The following is a 16,518-nucleotide window of genomic DNA, read 5'->3' as shown; positions in this document are numbered from 1 at the left end:
CTTTTTTAACATTTTAGTTTCATTATTTTAGCACTCTTTATCTTAATGCAAATGCGTTTTCTTTAAAAACTTTGAAAGCATTCCAGTTGGTAGTAGGTATTATTAGGTATCGCAGAGAGATGAAATTTGAATATTGGCATGTTTTGCTGCTAATTGATGTTCAAATCGCAAACCGTTGAATCTCATGCAGTATTAATATCTATTAAAACTGGAAGTTTTAAACAACGGACATCGAAATATTAAACCAAATTTATTTCGGTTCTTTTTTTGGAGGGGAGGAGGGATGCCATGTTTCTGTGTGCGTAAGGAAATTCCCACGCTTCCATACTTTCCCATGTAGTAGCATAATTCGTTTGTTTCGTTTTGTCCTGAAACAGCTCACATTTCATTTTTTTGGACATTTCCACCTTAAAAACTATATCAGGTGTATAGTATGTTACTGTGTGGAGAGTTTTAAAAATATGTATTTGCACATTGCAACCCGTAAATAATTTCTTACACTTTTATGTACTGTGTTAAATTGAGTATGTCTAAGTGTAACTATGAACTTATGATATACATCCTTCCCAAGCAACAGTTACGTATTAAAAGTGAACTAATGCTTAAACTTTATACTAATTGTGAATGCATGGAGTTATTTCTAGTCGAATGTAAGGTGCATCATTCGAAATATATTTTACAAAAATTTTGAGAAAGACAAGGGGGGAAGTAATGAAATGAGTGATGAAGAAAGAAAGCACTGAAAGATTAAAAATATATTTAGTACAGACACTGTTCCCTTTGATCACCTTTCAGAATCACTTTTAGATAGGTTAGTTCAGATTATTTATATACGTCAAAATACACGAGTGTTATCTGCTTAAACGAAGGGATGCGTTCTTGGAAGGATTTCTGAGAGAAATTGGCTCGTATTCATGTTACACATGAGAAAAGCCATGAAACCGAAACACGCAGTCAGCCCGTTCACCTGGGATCTTATCTGGATCGAATCGTGTTTGGAAGTTGCTAATTGCGGTAGACGGTATTAGCAGACATTTGTGGTCGCATTTCTGATAGAAATTTTGGGTATTTTGGCTTTTAAATTGGGACGCTGTACCAGTTTTTAAAGCTATTTCCAAAAGAGATGTAAGAGAACTTCAAATAAGAGAATTCATGAGTCTTTTTTACATTAGAAAGTCTTATACATTCGAGTTTATTTTTCTAATCTATTAACTATACTGTACTATTATGTTAGCTATTCATTTTAAATATAGAAGAAGTCATTGGTGCACTCATATTATGTGAATCAGAAACTGTTGATCGCATCATTGATCAAATCGTTGATAAAAGTTTCACAGAAATAGAAATAGAAAGGATTTCTTTCTGACAACTTGTTTTGTAGGTTTTTAAGTAAACTGCTTTTTAAGGAAAGAAAACATGAGCCTCCATTTAACATGGACATTAAACTAATTTAATCATATTTTAGGTAACCTTCCTCTGTGATTGGAGAGTTCTCTCCAATCCTCTGTGATTGGAGAGAGGATGGAAATTTTCCTGTTCATGAATCCGCCAGAGTTAAAACTGGGTAAATCAGAAAATTAGGCTTCTATCGATCTGACTCTCTTTCCGTAAACAAATCCAGTGTTTGCTAATCTAAACTGTCCTAACTGCGATTGTTGCATAAATGCTGGACGATTTGAATTTTGAAGGTACAAAAAACCAAATCTTTGTAAAGATATATGTACGTATTTGCATATTGTGACACGTAATAGTTGCTGAAATATCTGCCAACTAAACTAAATTTTGCGTTGATACTGATAGTTCCCTATTTGAAGCATATCTGAACCGAGTCGTTCTTGGCAACAATCAGTCCTTCAGAAGTGAAGGCAGCAACCTGCTTGCATCTGCAATACTAAGATTGTCTCAGTCTTAGTATTGCAGATTCAGTTCACATCATCAGTCGGATCAGTCGGATCAGTTCACATAATCTGTTTGTAGAGAGAACGTTCTTTCTTGTTCATGCACTTACTTAGGCTCTAAGCTTTCTTTCTGAAACATAACAGCTCTGAACTGCTCCTTTGTTTTGTTTAGAGTTGCTGAAAGGTTTCGTTCTCTTGATTCGAGTCAATGAGACACCGTGTTCTACCTTTCCTTTTTCTTTTCTCCAACAGATAGGACTTAGAGGATGTTTAAGTATAGAACTGTGAATACTGGTACACCGTTCCGAATCAAAAACGACCAAATATCAGTGTTACTAACAATAAAGAGATCACTATGTTGTCTGACGATACTGTTTACTGCAGTCTGCATTTTCTGAAAATGATTCTGAAAGTTGACCAAAGGTAAGAGTGACCATACTGAACACCCTTTTTTAAGTCTCTCACTATTTTTTAAAATTCATCGTATTACTTTTTACTTTTTAATCTACCTTTCTTCAATGTTTTATAACAAATTTTCGAATAATATTCATTGCTCCTTACGTTTTACTAGAAATACTTTCAAGTGTTCATGACCAGTATAAATTGTAAGCTTTAGTCCCAGTTGAGTACTTAAGGATACCTGCCCCTTCGATGCCTTAATTAATCTAACTTTTCAGACGAATTTCATTTTACCTCCTCTCAATATTCTACTTTCAGTGTTTTGAAATTTATGTTAGTTCCAATGGATATTAATACTATCAGAGATTCAACGCATTACGATTTGATCACACTCCACAAAATATTCCTATATTTGATTTAATCTGTTCCCGGTACAACTAAATTTCTGCCACCAACAAAAACGTTTTAAGATTTTTGAAAGAAATCGATAGGTATTTGCATTAAGCTTGAAAGCCCTAAAATGATGCTATTCAAACTATTTGCTGCGGAATACTCGGGATACATTCTGGGTCTGTAGTGTGTGATGAAAATTCTAGGGAAGTCTAAAGCTCTAATCTTTTTATAAATAAATATCTTGGCACAACTTTCCATCATTGTCACTTGTGCGAAACAATCAAACACTGTGGACACTTACATGGTTATCAAGGAAATGATTTTAGCCATTGGAGTACCTTACTTGGAAATTATGTTGAAGATTATGTCTATTGATGACAATTCTCTATTGATGATATACTGTTTGAAAATTGTGCAGTTTGCAACGTTTTTGAATGGGACAAAAATGACGCAACTTTCAGTGGTGAATGCGACCCTAAATTGCTGAACCAGTTGGCTGTACCAAACAGGTAAATACGTTATAAACTCTTAACAAAATTGGTGGGAGAGCAATTAATTAATCGATAAATACATTTTTAAACTGAAAACTACACGTTAACCAGAAGATGGCTGAACTCACTGGTTATTTTGTATTTAAGAAAATTGCGCAAAGTGTAACGCAGGGACTAATACTATACAAGAAGGGAAAAGACATTATAGATACCCATGTTTTATTTAAAATTAAATCTCGAGCTTATTGGTGTAGTAGCTAGTCTAACTATTATACTGATGGGGAAGCTTTTCTTTTCAACTTATATTTAACGTAAAGAATTTATAGTCATTTTGTCGTTTTTCTGTTAAATAAAGTTATACTTATCTTAGCTTTTCAAAATACAAGAATACCCAAAATCAGCCACCAAATTTTGAAACATATATTAAAAAATAAAAAAATAAGAATAAAGGAAAAAAAAAAAATCAAATTTATTACGTTTAGTGCTACTTCTCATCCCGTTTAAATAAATGAAAACACAAAGGCAGAAACAGTAGCATTTGTGTTAAGGTTTTGTTATCAAAGTGATAGGGTATAGAGTGCTTTTAACGCACACCCCTTATAATTTGCTTTCTTTTGAGGCAAAACCTCTATTGATTGGTAATTTAATGCATTAAAATGCGTTTTTAAATTGTTTAGAAATTTGTATTTACGTGATTGCAGTCATTGAAGAGATAAAGGATGGATGTGATTTTACATTTTTTGGTTTTATATACTAATATTATCTAATACATATTACCTTATGCAGAGTGATAGGTTAATGGATCAATTACGTCAATAAATTTTGAGATCATTTATTTAATACACGTGAAATTTAAAATGTATGATCATCATCTATACTTTTAAAAATACAGCAAAAACTTATTTATATACTATTATGCTCTAACAAACCTTAGATAATTTGTATAACTTTTTATATACAAGGAAAAGTCAATTTTTAAATGAAAATTTTGTAAAAAGTAGAACCATGGAGTGTCTTAAGAAGCAGTCGGATAAGTAATGGGATAAGATGATCTGAGAAGCTATTTAAGATGCTTTTGCTGAGTACTAACTACTCAGTATTTTGGTATTTTGCTTTATTGTACTGAAGAAAGGAAAGAATGCAATAAAATCATTCTTTTCTTTCCTAATGTAAATTCATACCGATCAGTTCAGTGATGGAATTTTAATTCAGAAATTTTAATTTATTGTTTTTATGCACAGCACATGCATACAAATGTTATGTATTTACTTCATCGGCAGTACTTGTTTGTATTGTACTTATAAAGTTGATATGACTTATGTTTTACTTAGTGAAAGATTTCATTAAGTTCTTTATCGAATCTCTAAAATATATGATAGCTTTATATTTGTTATATATATTTTTTACTGAATTCCTTATTATCCAATGTCACGGTTAAAAATTTTATTTTTCTTATTTTATTTTTCTTCTTAAATTTTCTTTTCTTTTATTATTTCCTTAAAAACTTCCTAAATACATCTTATTATCCATTTATATACACTTATGATTTCCTAAATACGTAATGATATAATTTGCATTTATTTACATATATTTATGAATTACATTCTTAAGTAATCGTGTTTTTTAGTTTCTATAGTGATGAAAACAGAAGATTATGGAACACAATACAAGGTATAACTAACTGAAATTTTATTTCGATTAAACTTCAACTCATAACATTAGGTAACAAATTTGACTTTGGATTTATTCAGCAAGAAATTTGTCACAATGACACAGTTTAATTCTATTCACGTATGAGAGAATGGATGCAAACACTTCGGTACAATTCTTCAGAAATTGGACCCATGAAACCGTAGTAATAATCACAAACTTTGCCTTGAAGCATATTCAAAAATTTGTTTCATGTACATGATAACTGATTGCTAAGATATGCTGGTTTTAGAAATACGCATTTATATTCAAATCGCAAGCATTTAAAATTAAAAATTTAGTATTTCTCTTCATATTATGGCTAAGAATGCCAGATAAAATGTAATAGGGAGGAAAAGTACCTCATATTGAAAAAGAAATTTGCGTTAGTAACTGGTTTAGTTATTTTTTTCATTATTATTTTGTGTATACAAAATTTAATTTTAATTTTCTTGAAAACAAATCATGAATGATAGAACAGAAATGTATCACTGTTGTCATTCGAAGCAATAAAACGTCGAATAGTCTTAAATAATAAAAAAAAATCTTCCGAAAGATTTAAATTTAAAGAATTACGCGGCAAAGAATATTAATTAGTACGTCATTAGCTAGAATTTTAAGCAGAATGATAGAAATACTTTAATCACAACTAGAAATAAAATTAAATAGCATTTACATTTTATGGAACAAAGTTTATTAGTCATCATTACCAAGACTATAATAAACCTCCAGTTTCAATTATTATGTCAATAAATTTTGAGAAAAAGTATTTAGTACACGTGAAGTTTAAAATGTATGAACATCATCTATAAAAAATACAACAAAAACGTATTTATATGCTATTATGCTCTAACAAACCTTAGGTATATTATATAATATTTTATATAGAATAAAAAATCAATTTTGTAAAACAATTTTTTTAATTCGACGGACAATTTTTTAAAACATGCAGTCTTCGAGGAAAAGAGAAATACATTAATAACAAATTAATAGCTTAAGAAACAAATATTTACTTTTCACATCATGAAATTAACTTCCACTATAAGCGTTTTAACTTAACTAATAAAAATTAATGAGAAGGAATATAACTTTTCAGATTTTTAATAATGTCTTTAAACAAACAAAAAAGAACTTACTGCAGGAGCACAAAATTTTTAATGCACAATATACTAGTATATTGACCTAATAATTAGAGAGTAGATCATACTCTCGAGAACTTTAACAGGAAGATTATTAGTCCTTCAAGCAAGAAAACAGCAGCTATTAAATTAAATTGGAAGCGCCTATCAGCGGACGAGCTGTAAAATCGCTGAAAATGGTGGTTCCGACCCGGATGCGATTACAGGTGAATGGGCTGGCTGCATGAGCGCTTTCGTAGTTTTCCCCATGCCTAACGTACATACGAGCCAGCTTCTCTTAGAAAGTCTCTCCACGAAAGCATCCCTCTCCTTAGGCAGATAGCTCTAGTGTGCTTTGCCATAATCAACTAAACCAACCGATCCAAATTAGAAGCAGAAGAAAGTATTTGGTCTAAATTTCACCAAATAATGCTCACTATTTTTCCTCGCATGCAGCAAAATGTAACACAAAAAAGTATTTTGGGTTAGGAAATAATATTTGGAAAAGACGGAACTCCAAAATATCAGAATATTTATGTTCTTAATGAAGAGAATCACCATAGGTCTTTCTTGAAATAACTGAATAGAGCTCTTCTGTAAAATCAATGTCCTTTAAAGGTTGGATTTTGATTATTTTTTAACCTGGGAAGTAAGTGATTCAAAAACTTAAAATAACACGTGGACGTCCAGATATTCGTAATGCAATTTCCTCATGTAATGCTAAAATATAAAACATAAAAAAATCTAGCAACAATGCAGAAAATAAGCAAGAGTAAATGGACACTATGTTAATGATAGTTGTAGCCAGCACAAATCAGCTTGAAAGAAATTGCCTAAAGTTTACAAACGTATGATATTAAAACTCCCAGGTATTTTGATGTGTACTTTATTACATAAAAAAATAGTAGCTGTTGCGGAAACAAAATTAAAAAAATGCCATACAAATTTCAGGAAACAAATAAAAAGGTATTTGTAAATTTATAAGCAATAAAACGCACTAATTAGAATTTCGATCCTGAAATTGTTACATACAGATTCTAAATGCAATCTTCATCCTGTTCTTTTTTAAACTTAGCTGGCTGAGTCAAATAAAGTCAGATCCATTTTACTTTTTACAACAATGCGTCAGGTACGTGAGTGAACATAATTACACTACGTTTAAATTCTATCTTTCTGTATATTTTAAATAGTATTTCATAAGAAATGAATGAAAATTAATAAGAAGTATCGGATATATATTACATCTGCATTAGAATTTAACAAAGAGATCAAAAACAAAGAGATCAAACGAAGCTAACGAATGTTCATGTAAGCAAAAGGGAAGTAAATATTCCGAATTGTTACACAATGGGATTCAAATATTCAAGAATTCAAACAGTCTTTCAAGAAAAGAGTTTGAGAGCATGTATAATAAATAATCTTCCTGTTAAAGAATATTGAAAATCAAGCTTTTTTAACAAAATAAAGAGCTTAAAACTCGACAACAGAAACAGAACGCGAATTTTTTTCATTATTTTCGAGATTTTGCAACTTCAGCAAACAATCTGCTGAATTTGTGCAGATAAAAACAAATATCGCAAATGGTTATTAAATATGCATCTTAGTACCCGAAAATATTTTGCGTTGTTTAAAATAAGTCAAATGTAAAAACTGTTTTTGTTTTGTTTAAATTTGTTAAATTAAATTTGTTATGTTTTTTTTCATTTAAATGATACTGATAGTCCATTTCACGGTTTCGTTTACTCCACTCGAGATCAGATATTAAATTCGAGTTTAGAAAATAGATGGCGCTACGTACCAAATAAAATACCGCGCGGTAAGTTTAGGGGGCACGAAAAGCATTTTCTAATCAATGATATATTTATTAATAAGTCAAAACAAAACAAAGCTAGTTCCTAAACCACGAAGAAAAATCTGTATACATAATAGATAAGAATTCATTACATTATGAAAATATAAACAGGGAAGAATCCTGCCGTGTTGAATGATTAGCTTGCATAAATCTTGAATGCTGTACTAAACAATATTTATTGCACTAATTTATTTTTCCATACACAGTATCGCTCAATTTAATTTCTTATTATTGTATAATAAAAACACCGGCATCATGTTTTCTTTCTTTATAAACAAACTTTGAGTTAATTCAGAAGTCAAACAACAAAAATCAGCGTTATATTTACAAAATTTTCACAGGACTAGTTTCAATGGTTTTACCGAACCACCATCCTCAGCTGCAAAACCATCAAAACTAGTCCTGTGAAAATTTTGTAAATATAACGCTGATTTTTGTTGTTTGACTTCTGAATTAGTATTTATTCGGCGTGTTATTGTGTCTTAAACTTTTAGTTGTTAGGAATCGAGGGCGCAGTAAAAATATCTGATGCCTCTAAGCACCGCTGTACATTGTCCACATTCGTACCTCTCATTAAAATATTTCTGAAAGCGATCATCCCTTTTTACAACAAAAACAAGCATCAGTATTGTACAAAACCTCTTTAAGGCGGCCATCTCCATAGAAAACCAAAATCAGATAGAAAAGTGGGTAATCTTAGGTTTCATTTTATTTAATACATATACATTACTAAGCACTTTATGGACATAAAAATATGCATATATTTAAAACGAATAAGATTATTTAAAAAATTAATAATTAAGACTTCATCATTCTTTATGCTTTTAATATTTATAAGATTATTATGAGTTAAAATATTCAATGTATTTACTTCTAATATCAAAAAAATATTTATTTACTAGTAAATTAGACAGTTTTTTTTTAATTTATAGGGAGAGGGGTACTTTGCTGTTTTGACGCTCCTAGAAGATCGCCTGGGTTTGTCTAATTGGTAAATTCGACTCTATAAGATATTAAAGACAGCTGCGTCTTTTGTTAACATTTGCTGAGAGTAAAAATGTTAATGGAACTAATGTAAGAAATATAGTTAAAGTTGTCTCTAAGCTATTTTCAAATTACATGCTAATTAATTCTGTATTTTCTGAATTAAATTATTTTGCACTTCAGGAGTTCGGTTTGTGTTATTTTGCGATAATTTATTTCAATTTTTATTTTTATTTTATGTGTTATTTTACAGAGTTTTTTATGAGTTATTTATAACTATAATTAACTATATTTAGTAAAAACAGGAATTTTCCCAGCGTCAGTGTTAAGTAAGCTATTTATGTGTCGAATATATTGATTTATTTCTACATTATATATCTTCGTTCGCGTTATATCTACTTGATCTAAACGACTGCTGTTTTTTCTGATTTTCAGAAAATTTAAACCGATAGGTCCAGGACTTAAATTCAGCCGCAAATCACCGGAGCACGGTTCTAGTGCTTCTCAGGTTTTGAGTGAACTTTGAATTCCACTCGGAATCTCAGCAAGATAACTTCTGCTATTTCAATTTGTTGTTTAATTATTTGCCATCAATTTAGTTTAATTTATTAATTTATCTCCTTGCATTTTATTCAATTTTATTTATTTATTATTTTAGTAACTCATTTCCGTTCATCCGTCCTGACTGCTTTCCATAGAGCTCTGACAAGTTAAGCCCTCATCTATGAAGCTATGCTTTCAGAATTTCGAAGAAATTAGCTATATTCATTAAGTTAATCTTCAAGAGAAAATAACTGTTAAGTATTACCTATATTTGAAAGATGAACCTTTGATAACATTTGCCGTTTTACTCATTTTATTTATTTTCAGTTGTGAGATTATTAGTGTATTTATAAATTTAATGAAATTTAGCGATGTAAAATATAATTTTTGATGCAGATTTATTTTAAAGCAACTGCTGTTGTCAAGAGTTAGCTAGGTAAATAGGCTGACTTCTTTCGACTTAAGCGAAAATGTATTTTGTATAACAAACTTTCAAATACTCTGTAAAATTTATTTAAATCTCATAGGTAATTTCTTTATTCAAAAACGGAAAAGTAAATAAAACAAAACTCAAATCTTTAATAATTTTCTCTCTGTGAAACAAATTTCTTCTCAGTTTTCAAGCAGGAAACTTGGGAAGAGGGGAAATTTTAAATTGCTAGTTTTGGGATAAATTAAAATCACTACAAGCACTTCTCTTCCACTTAATAAAAGAAAAGAAAATTCTACAGGATAATAAAATCTAAATTAAAAGTTTAATTATAGCCGAAATATAGATTTCATTTGTTCTCCGGCTTTCACTTTAAAACCATCTGTGTGGGTTATCTGATTCATAGCGCCATCTATTGGTCTAAGTTTGACCGCAAAGTTGAAGCTTGTGCATGAATTAGGAAAGCTAAGCTTAGATTCCTCTGCATCCGGAATGTTAGCATATGCATTCAATACATAAACAAAAATATAAGCAAATAACTATTATGTTTATATCTGTTCAGAAACTGCACAATCTATTTTAGCATATGTGTCAAATGATAAAAAGATAATGAACCAGAGGAAGGAAATTTTAAAAATCATAATAAAAAAACCAACTTCATTTATCTGGCTTGAAAGAAAAAAATAATATTACAAGAAATACAAAAATTCAGGCGGATTAATGTATTCTATAAACAGTATCTTCAGAATGATGGAGTTAGCATCTTTAATTCCATCTCTTCTTTTAACATTTATAAATACACATATAAAACACAAAATAATTATATATTATAAAATATAAAACATAAAATTTATATAATTTTTTTGATTTGAATATTAAAACAAGTTAGCAACAATTTATTTCTTGTAAACCATTTCAAACAAGATGAACAGAAAGCATCAAATACATTAGCTTTCAAACACGTTGCTTAGATTAATTACCTCTGAAATTCATAAACACTATGTTTGAAATAACTAGAAACTCTATTGTCACACTATATATACACCAATACAAGATATTTTAAAAGATGTTGAAAATGAGACTCACAACATAAAATCGCGGAAGCTGTCCGAAAGTACTTCACATCTTATTCATTGTCAAAGTAACTGGTAATCGTACTGAATTTGCTACTCGGAGATGTAGAGAAAAGTTTATTTATCTGATTGTAAGAACTTACTATGCAGAAAATTTAATTTGATCTACTAACTCAATACTCGTCGCTTATGTACTACTTTTATTAAAATAAATTTATTAAGTGATTGTTTAGATGCATCTTTCATTACTGGAATGCATTTTGGACCCTTTGTGTGTGGAGGCTAGAATTACGTATATTGAACGTATTTTTAAACATTCTTAAAAGTAAGTTAAGAACACACACTTTTAAGTCAAGGCTCGAATCGAGTCCTTTCGGGCTCAATGATATGCTCATCGGCATATTATGCATCGAAGGGAAGCCCCTATTTATTCTCGCTTGAGTTACGTTGCGCAATAAAATATTGCTCGGTTTATTTTAAAAGTAATTTATTTTAAAAATATGCTTGTTAGATGTCCGACTTGCTACATCGAATTTAATAAGCTGAAAATCTCCCATATGAAACACATTTTGAAATTATAATCCACTACCTTGAAATAAATAATTAATGGTATCTATATTACTGCTTTAGGAAGGAGTATTTAAAAATTCTGTTAGGTCCAACATAGTTTGCTGGTAGTTAGTGAACTTACGGCAAATGAAGTTTCATATTAACACTGGAAATGTTCTGAAAGAGACTCGGCCACATCTGCGCTATATTACGGAGTTATGCTTCGCCAATTTTATTGAAACGCAAAGGAAAACCTGTTATGTTACAGAATCACGGGATGTTGTTACAGTATGAAGCCATGGAAACGTGATAACATTATATGCAGTTACGTATGGGCTTTCATTTTTCCCATATGATTGCTGAAACGTTAAGAAAATAAAACCAGCATTGCTTGAGTGTTATATAATTTGTGACTAACCAATGAAAGGAACGTATTTTGCGCGTCTTATAGAAATCGCAAACAAAAAACAAATATTGCCATACAGAATTCTTTCAGTGTAAAATTAGCCGGAATAGAAGTAACTATTGAGGCCCGGTGGCGCAGTGGCTAGCGCATCGCGCAGCAGCAGGACCACAGGTTCGGGACTAGATCCCCGGGTTGGTCAAGGTAGACTCAGCATTTCATCCCTTGATTTCCATCACTCGGGTCGATAAAATGAGCACCAAGTTCACTCGGGGACTAAACACTGGGGATCCTGTGACCCAAGCTGACCACTTGTTCAGGGCATATGCTCACGCACCCCGGGGCCCAAGGTCAAGAAAGCAGATTTCGGGCACTGCAGGCCTTGGCCCACTAGGGCTGTTACGCCACTGAGTTTAGTTTAGTTTAGAAGTAACTATTGAACCTAACTCTGAAATTGGAACATATTAAATTTTTAAAATAAAAAGTAGAATTTTTTTTTTTTTTTATTCCAGAAAAACTTTATAAAGCTGTTTGTTTTTATCTAAACGCACCCGCATACACAAAATTCTTTTCTCCAGTCTAAGATGTATATGTATAAAATGTATTACAAATTAGAAAATACTTTTTCAGAACAGTAGGAGAGAAAATTAATATCTAATTAGGGACTCAAAAGGAAAAAAAATCAGTTAAAAAAAAAGATGATATATGTGTGAAGTATTGATATGAAAGTATGGTTTTTGTTTGTAATTGCACAGATTTTGAAGCGATATATTTTATTTCAACATTCACATGATATAATGTGCAAATTTCATCAGCAGCACTACATACATTTTAGGATTAGAAACTTTGTAGATATTTCAAGGCAAGATATGCCATGCTTTTAAAAATGATTACGTGTACATGTTACATTGTGTACATGGTTAATATGAGTTTAAAAGTACAAATCCAAAGAAGCGTCAGGCATTTTCTCTTTTATTATGCTGTATTTATTTACGCATTTTAGCAATTTTAGGATCTTTAATAGCTTCTAATGCGTCTATAGTGCTTAATGGCATTTACTTTCATTAACTATTTGAGTTAATGAAGTAAGTGTATTTTGATTTTTTTTTCCGTTTATTACATGTAAAATACTTTTAATGCGGACAGTGAGAATAAGAAAATTGACATTTTAATGTTTCATTAGAAAGAAAGTCGAAATTTCGTAAGACTTTAGCTCATGTATCACAAAGTTTTTGAAGAAGGAACAGTTTTATTCAAGCTCTTTGGCCAAAACACACTCGACACACGAGCTATACTTTACGACCAGTTCTTTTTTAAAAAGCAGTTTATGCAAAATATACAATGCCCATTATGAATTATATTAAAATAAAGTAGTGTTTTCTGGATATAATCAGCTCTCTGATTGATATACTTTTAAGGGAGGGGGACTCGTTAAAATTTTTAAGAAGTATTAATTAGAAATGCAAATTAAAAATTTTACGAAGAACTAATTTTTCGTGATGACTGACTAGTGAAACAAAGCAGAAAACTATAATTCATTGTAAAATATTGTTTAAAATTGTCTAATGCGGAATAATTATTTTTTGAAATTGCAGTTATTTTAAGAAGTAAAAGGAGTTTCATGTTTAATTTTGAAATTGCATTAAGCTTTTTAAAAAGAGGAGAAATCTTATATGCAGAAACAATGATCTGTTCCATTTCTAGAAATAGTTTCCTCGTGCAGTGTTACGTAAAATTACAAAGAACATTTAATAAAGATATTTCCTTAGATATTAAAAGGATGGCAGAACGTGAACTGTCACCGTAAAATTGTAAAGAAGATTTAATAAAGCTATTTCCTTACGTATTAAAAGGGGATAGAAAGTAGTACAAAACCGTAAAGTAAAACTCAAAATTGGCAGCTGAAGGGTTCTTCAGTGCATTTATCGTTTTTTTGTAGACTTTGTTTCAGCTGGTTTTTCTCTGGCTTTCTAAGGCTTGTATCATTCATCTTCATTTATAGTCTACGGCCAACATGATGGGGTACTAGAGAGCCCAAATCAGTATTAATTACCCACTTAAAAACCTATTAAGCATCGCCATTTGGGGAAGTCACGATATTCAAAATATATTTTAATTCTTTATGGAAACGTTACCTTTACTAGCATAATAAATACTAATTAAACACAATTTAAGTTGAAGAATCTATCGCAATTTTGAGCGGTTAAGTTTTCATTACCCATTTCGTTATATTTAAGAGTTTTTGCTTCCCATGATTTTCTCCTTTGCATTAAATCAAAGTTACGGAGATAGTGGCTGAATAAAAATTTTTTATGCTACAGCTTGAATTTCATAATGCAATACTTAAGAAATATTTTAATAGATGACTGAAGGTGCAGCTAAGCACTGTCAAACACCAGATCATTTTCTACTCCTTTTCAAAAATCCCTTTGCAATAATTAGTATTCAGAGAATATTAACATTAACCTAATATTGTAGAATCTATAAAGGAATTTATTCCCTGAATTACCACCCTGAGCACAAGGATTCTATATTTGTACCGTTATTGCCTTTTGTAAAAGTAAATGTTTACTTATATTTTACTGTTTCCTGTAATCTAATGGAACTGATAATTGAATGCTACTCATTTACTTCTGTAAGCTTTAAAATAATTTGAACATATCTATGGTATTTTTGGATGAGCGTAATACATTTGGTTTCAAATACTCTATGAGCAATAAAATTCCGGTTATCCGGTATATCGCAGTCGAACACACACATCTATATAGACGGATGAAAACACTTCTAATAATATATATATATATATTTATATTTATGTATATAGTTATATACATTTATAAGTAACCATCAATAAAACAAATATGTACTTTTTCTCGACTTCACAATGTCATCCATTGCGTATTCAACCAGTTTCGACATTTCCTTTTCACACAGAATAAAACAACGCGTAATCACATAAACAAATAACCCCACCCCTGGAAATTCTAAAAGGAATACGTATCGAAAAATCTCAGTCACATTTAAACACATATACTTGACGATCTACTTAGAATTCATTTACAAAGAAGTTCACGACTGGTTTTTCTCGGGCAAATTCACGATAAGCCCAGCTGCTTTGCTGATAGCATCCTGATATGTTCAATATTTGGTCTCTATTTAACTGGCGGCTTTTCCGAATACAAGAGCGAAGTTAATCGCAAGAGTCTTTTAACGCGTTTATTAGTCTGGAAGTTTAATTTTATGGATTATAATTATTTGCCTTCTTGTAGAGTTGCAAGTGAAAGCTCAGATGCTAGATATACATGCATCTCTAATTGGTTGCACAGAATATAATACACTAGTCATTGAGAGATTGACTAAAATTGCTGACTAGGAAATGAGAGAGGAACAAAACTATGACTATGCTAAATACTTCATTTTATGAGTTACGAAAGCTAACTTGAAGAACATTGTTTAATTTAAAATATACTGTAAACTGATATGAGCTGCTTCGAGACACTGAAGTTGAGCAGTCTACACGAGGATCTATGCAAAGTTTACAAGTTTTATGCAGTTCATCCCATCCTAACCAAAAGCGACATTTAATAACGTTTAATTAAAAAAAAATAAGAGATGGTGAGGTGTGAAAAGGGGGAAACAACAGTTTTGTTAGAAATATCACATACTGTTTAAGAAGTTTGCAACAGAAGTCATTTTATGAATTAACAACAACATACAATCATGATTGTGCAGTAAAATACTTTTCGTATAAATTGCGTTCTGAAGCCTTGGCACAGATTTGGTGTCGGCCTCCACTTCTGCATCGAGTGGTAAGTACCAAGGAAATAGATTTAGAAACACATTTCGTTTGATAGAATATATTTTCTTAAGTATTACCATTATTGAGTTTACTGTGTAATGAAGTCGAAGAGACCTTTAGATTTTCTCCATAATTTTCTTATTATGCTAAAAAAGATAAAATGCTCTTCAGAAACGTGCATCTGGGTTGTATTTTAATGCAGATACTTAGGCTGCCCATAATAAACCAGGAAATTAATAAAAAATGTGCTGTTCCAACATTTTTTTCTTTCGTCGTTTATGTTCTTGATTTGTCCACACTCCTATAAATTTCCAAGAAGGCCGCCAGATAAGATACCACAGGCTCTTAAGCCAATTTAAGAATAGAGCAGTCAACTCTTACATTGAAAGAACGTCTCTTAGAGATTTTGGTCGCAAGTTGAAGGGAACGACAAAGAACAACAGCAACGACACTTCACTTAATGACAAAGTTTTTCAGTTTCATCTCACTTTTGTTTACTTCTTTAATCAACAAAATGAAGAGATACTCATAGTCCAAGAGCAGGGAAGAAGAACACAAATGATGCATTTGAGGTGAAGAATATCCAAGAGGAAGAAGGTTTTCAGTAGATCGGTGTGATCACAAAATTAAATTTCAGTGGGAAGATTCCGACTATGATGAAATCAGATTTTCCTTGGGGGAAATTCAACGTCCTTTTTGATTGATCTCGACCTTCATTCAGACAACTAGAAGAGGGAAAGTGATGCATCAGAAAACAAAAATATCCGTACATTTAATTGATGAAAATAAAATTAATTATTTCGATTAAAGTAATATTAAATATCAAACAAATCTGTTCTAAATCACATGATAGATAAAATCTAATACAGTATCTTCTATTAAAAATGTGAATTAGAG

General features: G+C 30.9%; 1 protein-coding gene across 3 annotated transcripts in view; it reads right to left on the bottom strand.

Annotated features, from left to right (window-relative positions):
* Positions 1–4,848: 4,848 nt before the first annotated feature.
* LOC118196685 (protein couch potato-like) overlaps positions 4,849–16,518 on the bottom strand; it is a 460,571-nt gene continuing 448,901 nt past the window's right edge. For all 3 annotated transcript variants that reach the window (XM_085808518.1, XM_085808519.1, XM_085808520.1), the window contains exon 9: positions 4,849–16,346. In XM_085808518.1, coding sequence (XP_085664644.1) covers positions 16,335–16,346 — 12 coding nt within the window. In that variant the 3' untranslated portion in view covers positions 4,849–16,334. The remainder of the gene's footprint in view (positions 16,347–16,518) is intronic.

The sequence above is a fragment of the Stegodyphus dumicola genome, chromosome X1 (genome assembly GCF_044657685.1).
Source record: "Stegodyphus dumicola isolate Sdum_Otavi_A_Nest chromosome X1, ASM4465768v1".
Lineage (NCBI taxonomy): Eukaryota > Metazoa > Arthropoda > Arachnida > Araneae > Eresidae > Stegodyphus > Stegodyphus dumicola.
Note: the sequence above shows the minus strand (reverse complement) of the source record. Positions and strands in the feature narration are given on the sequence as shown.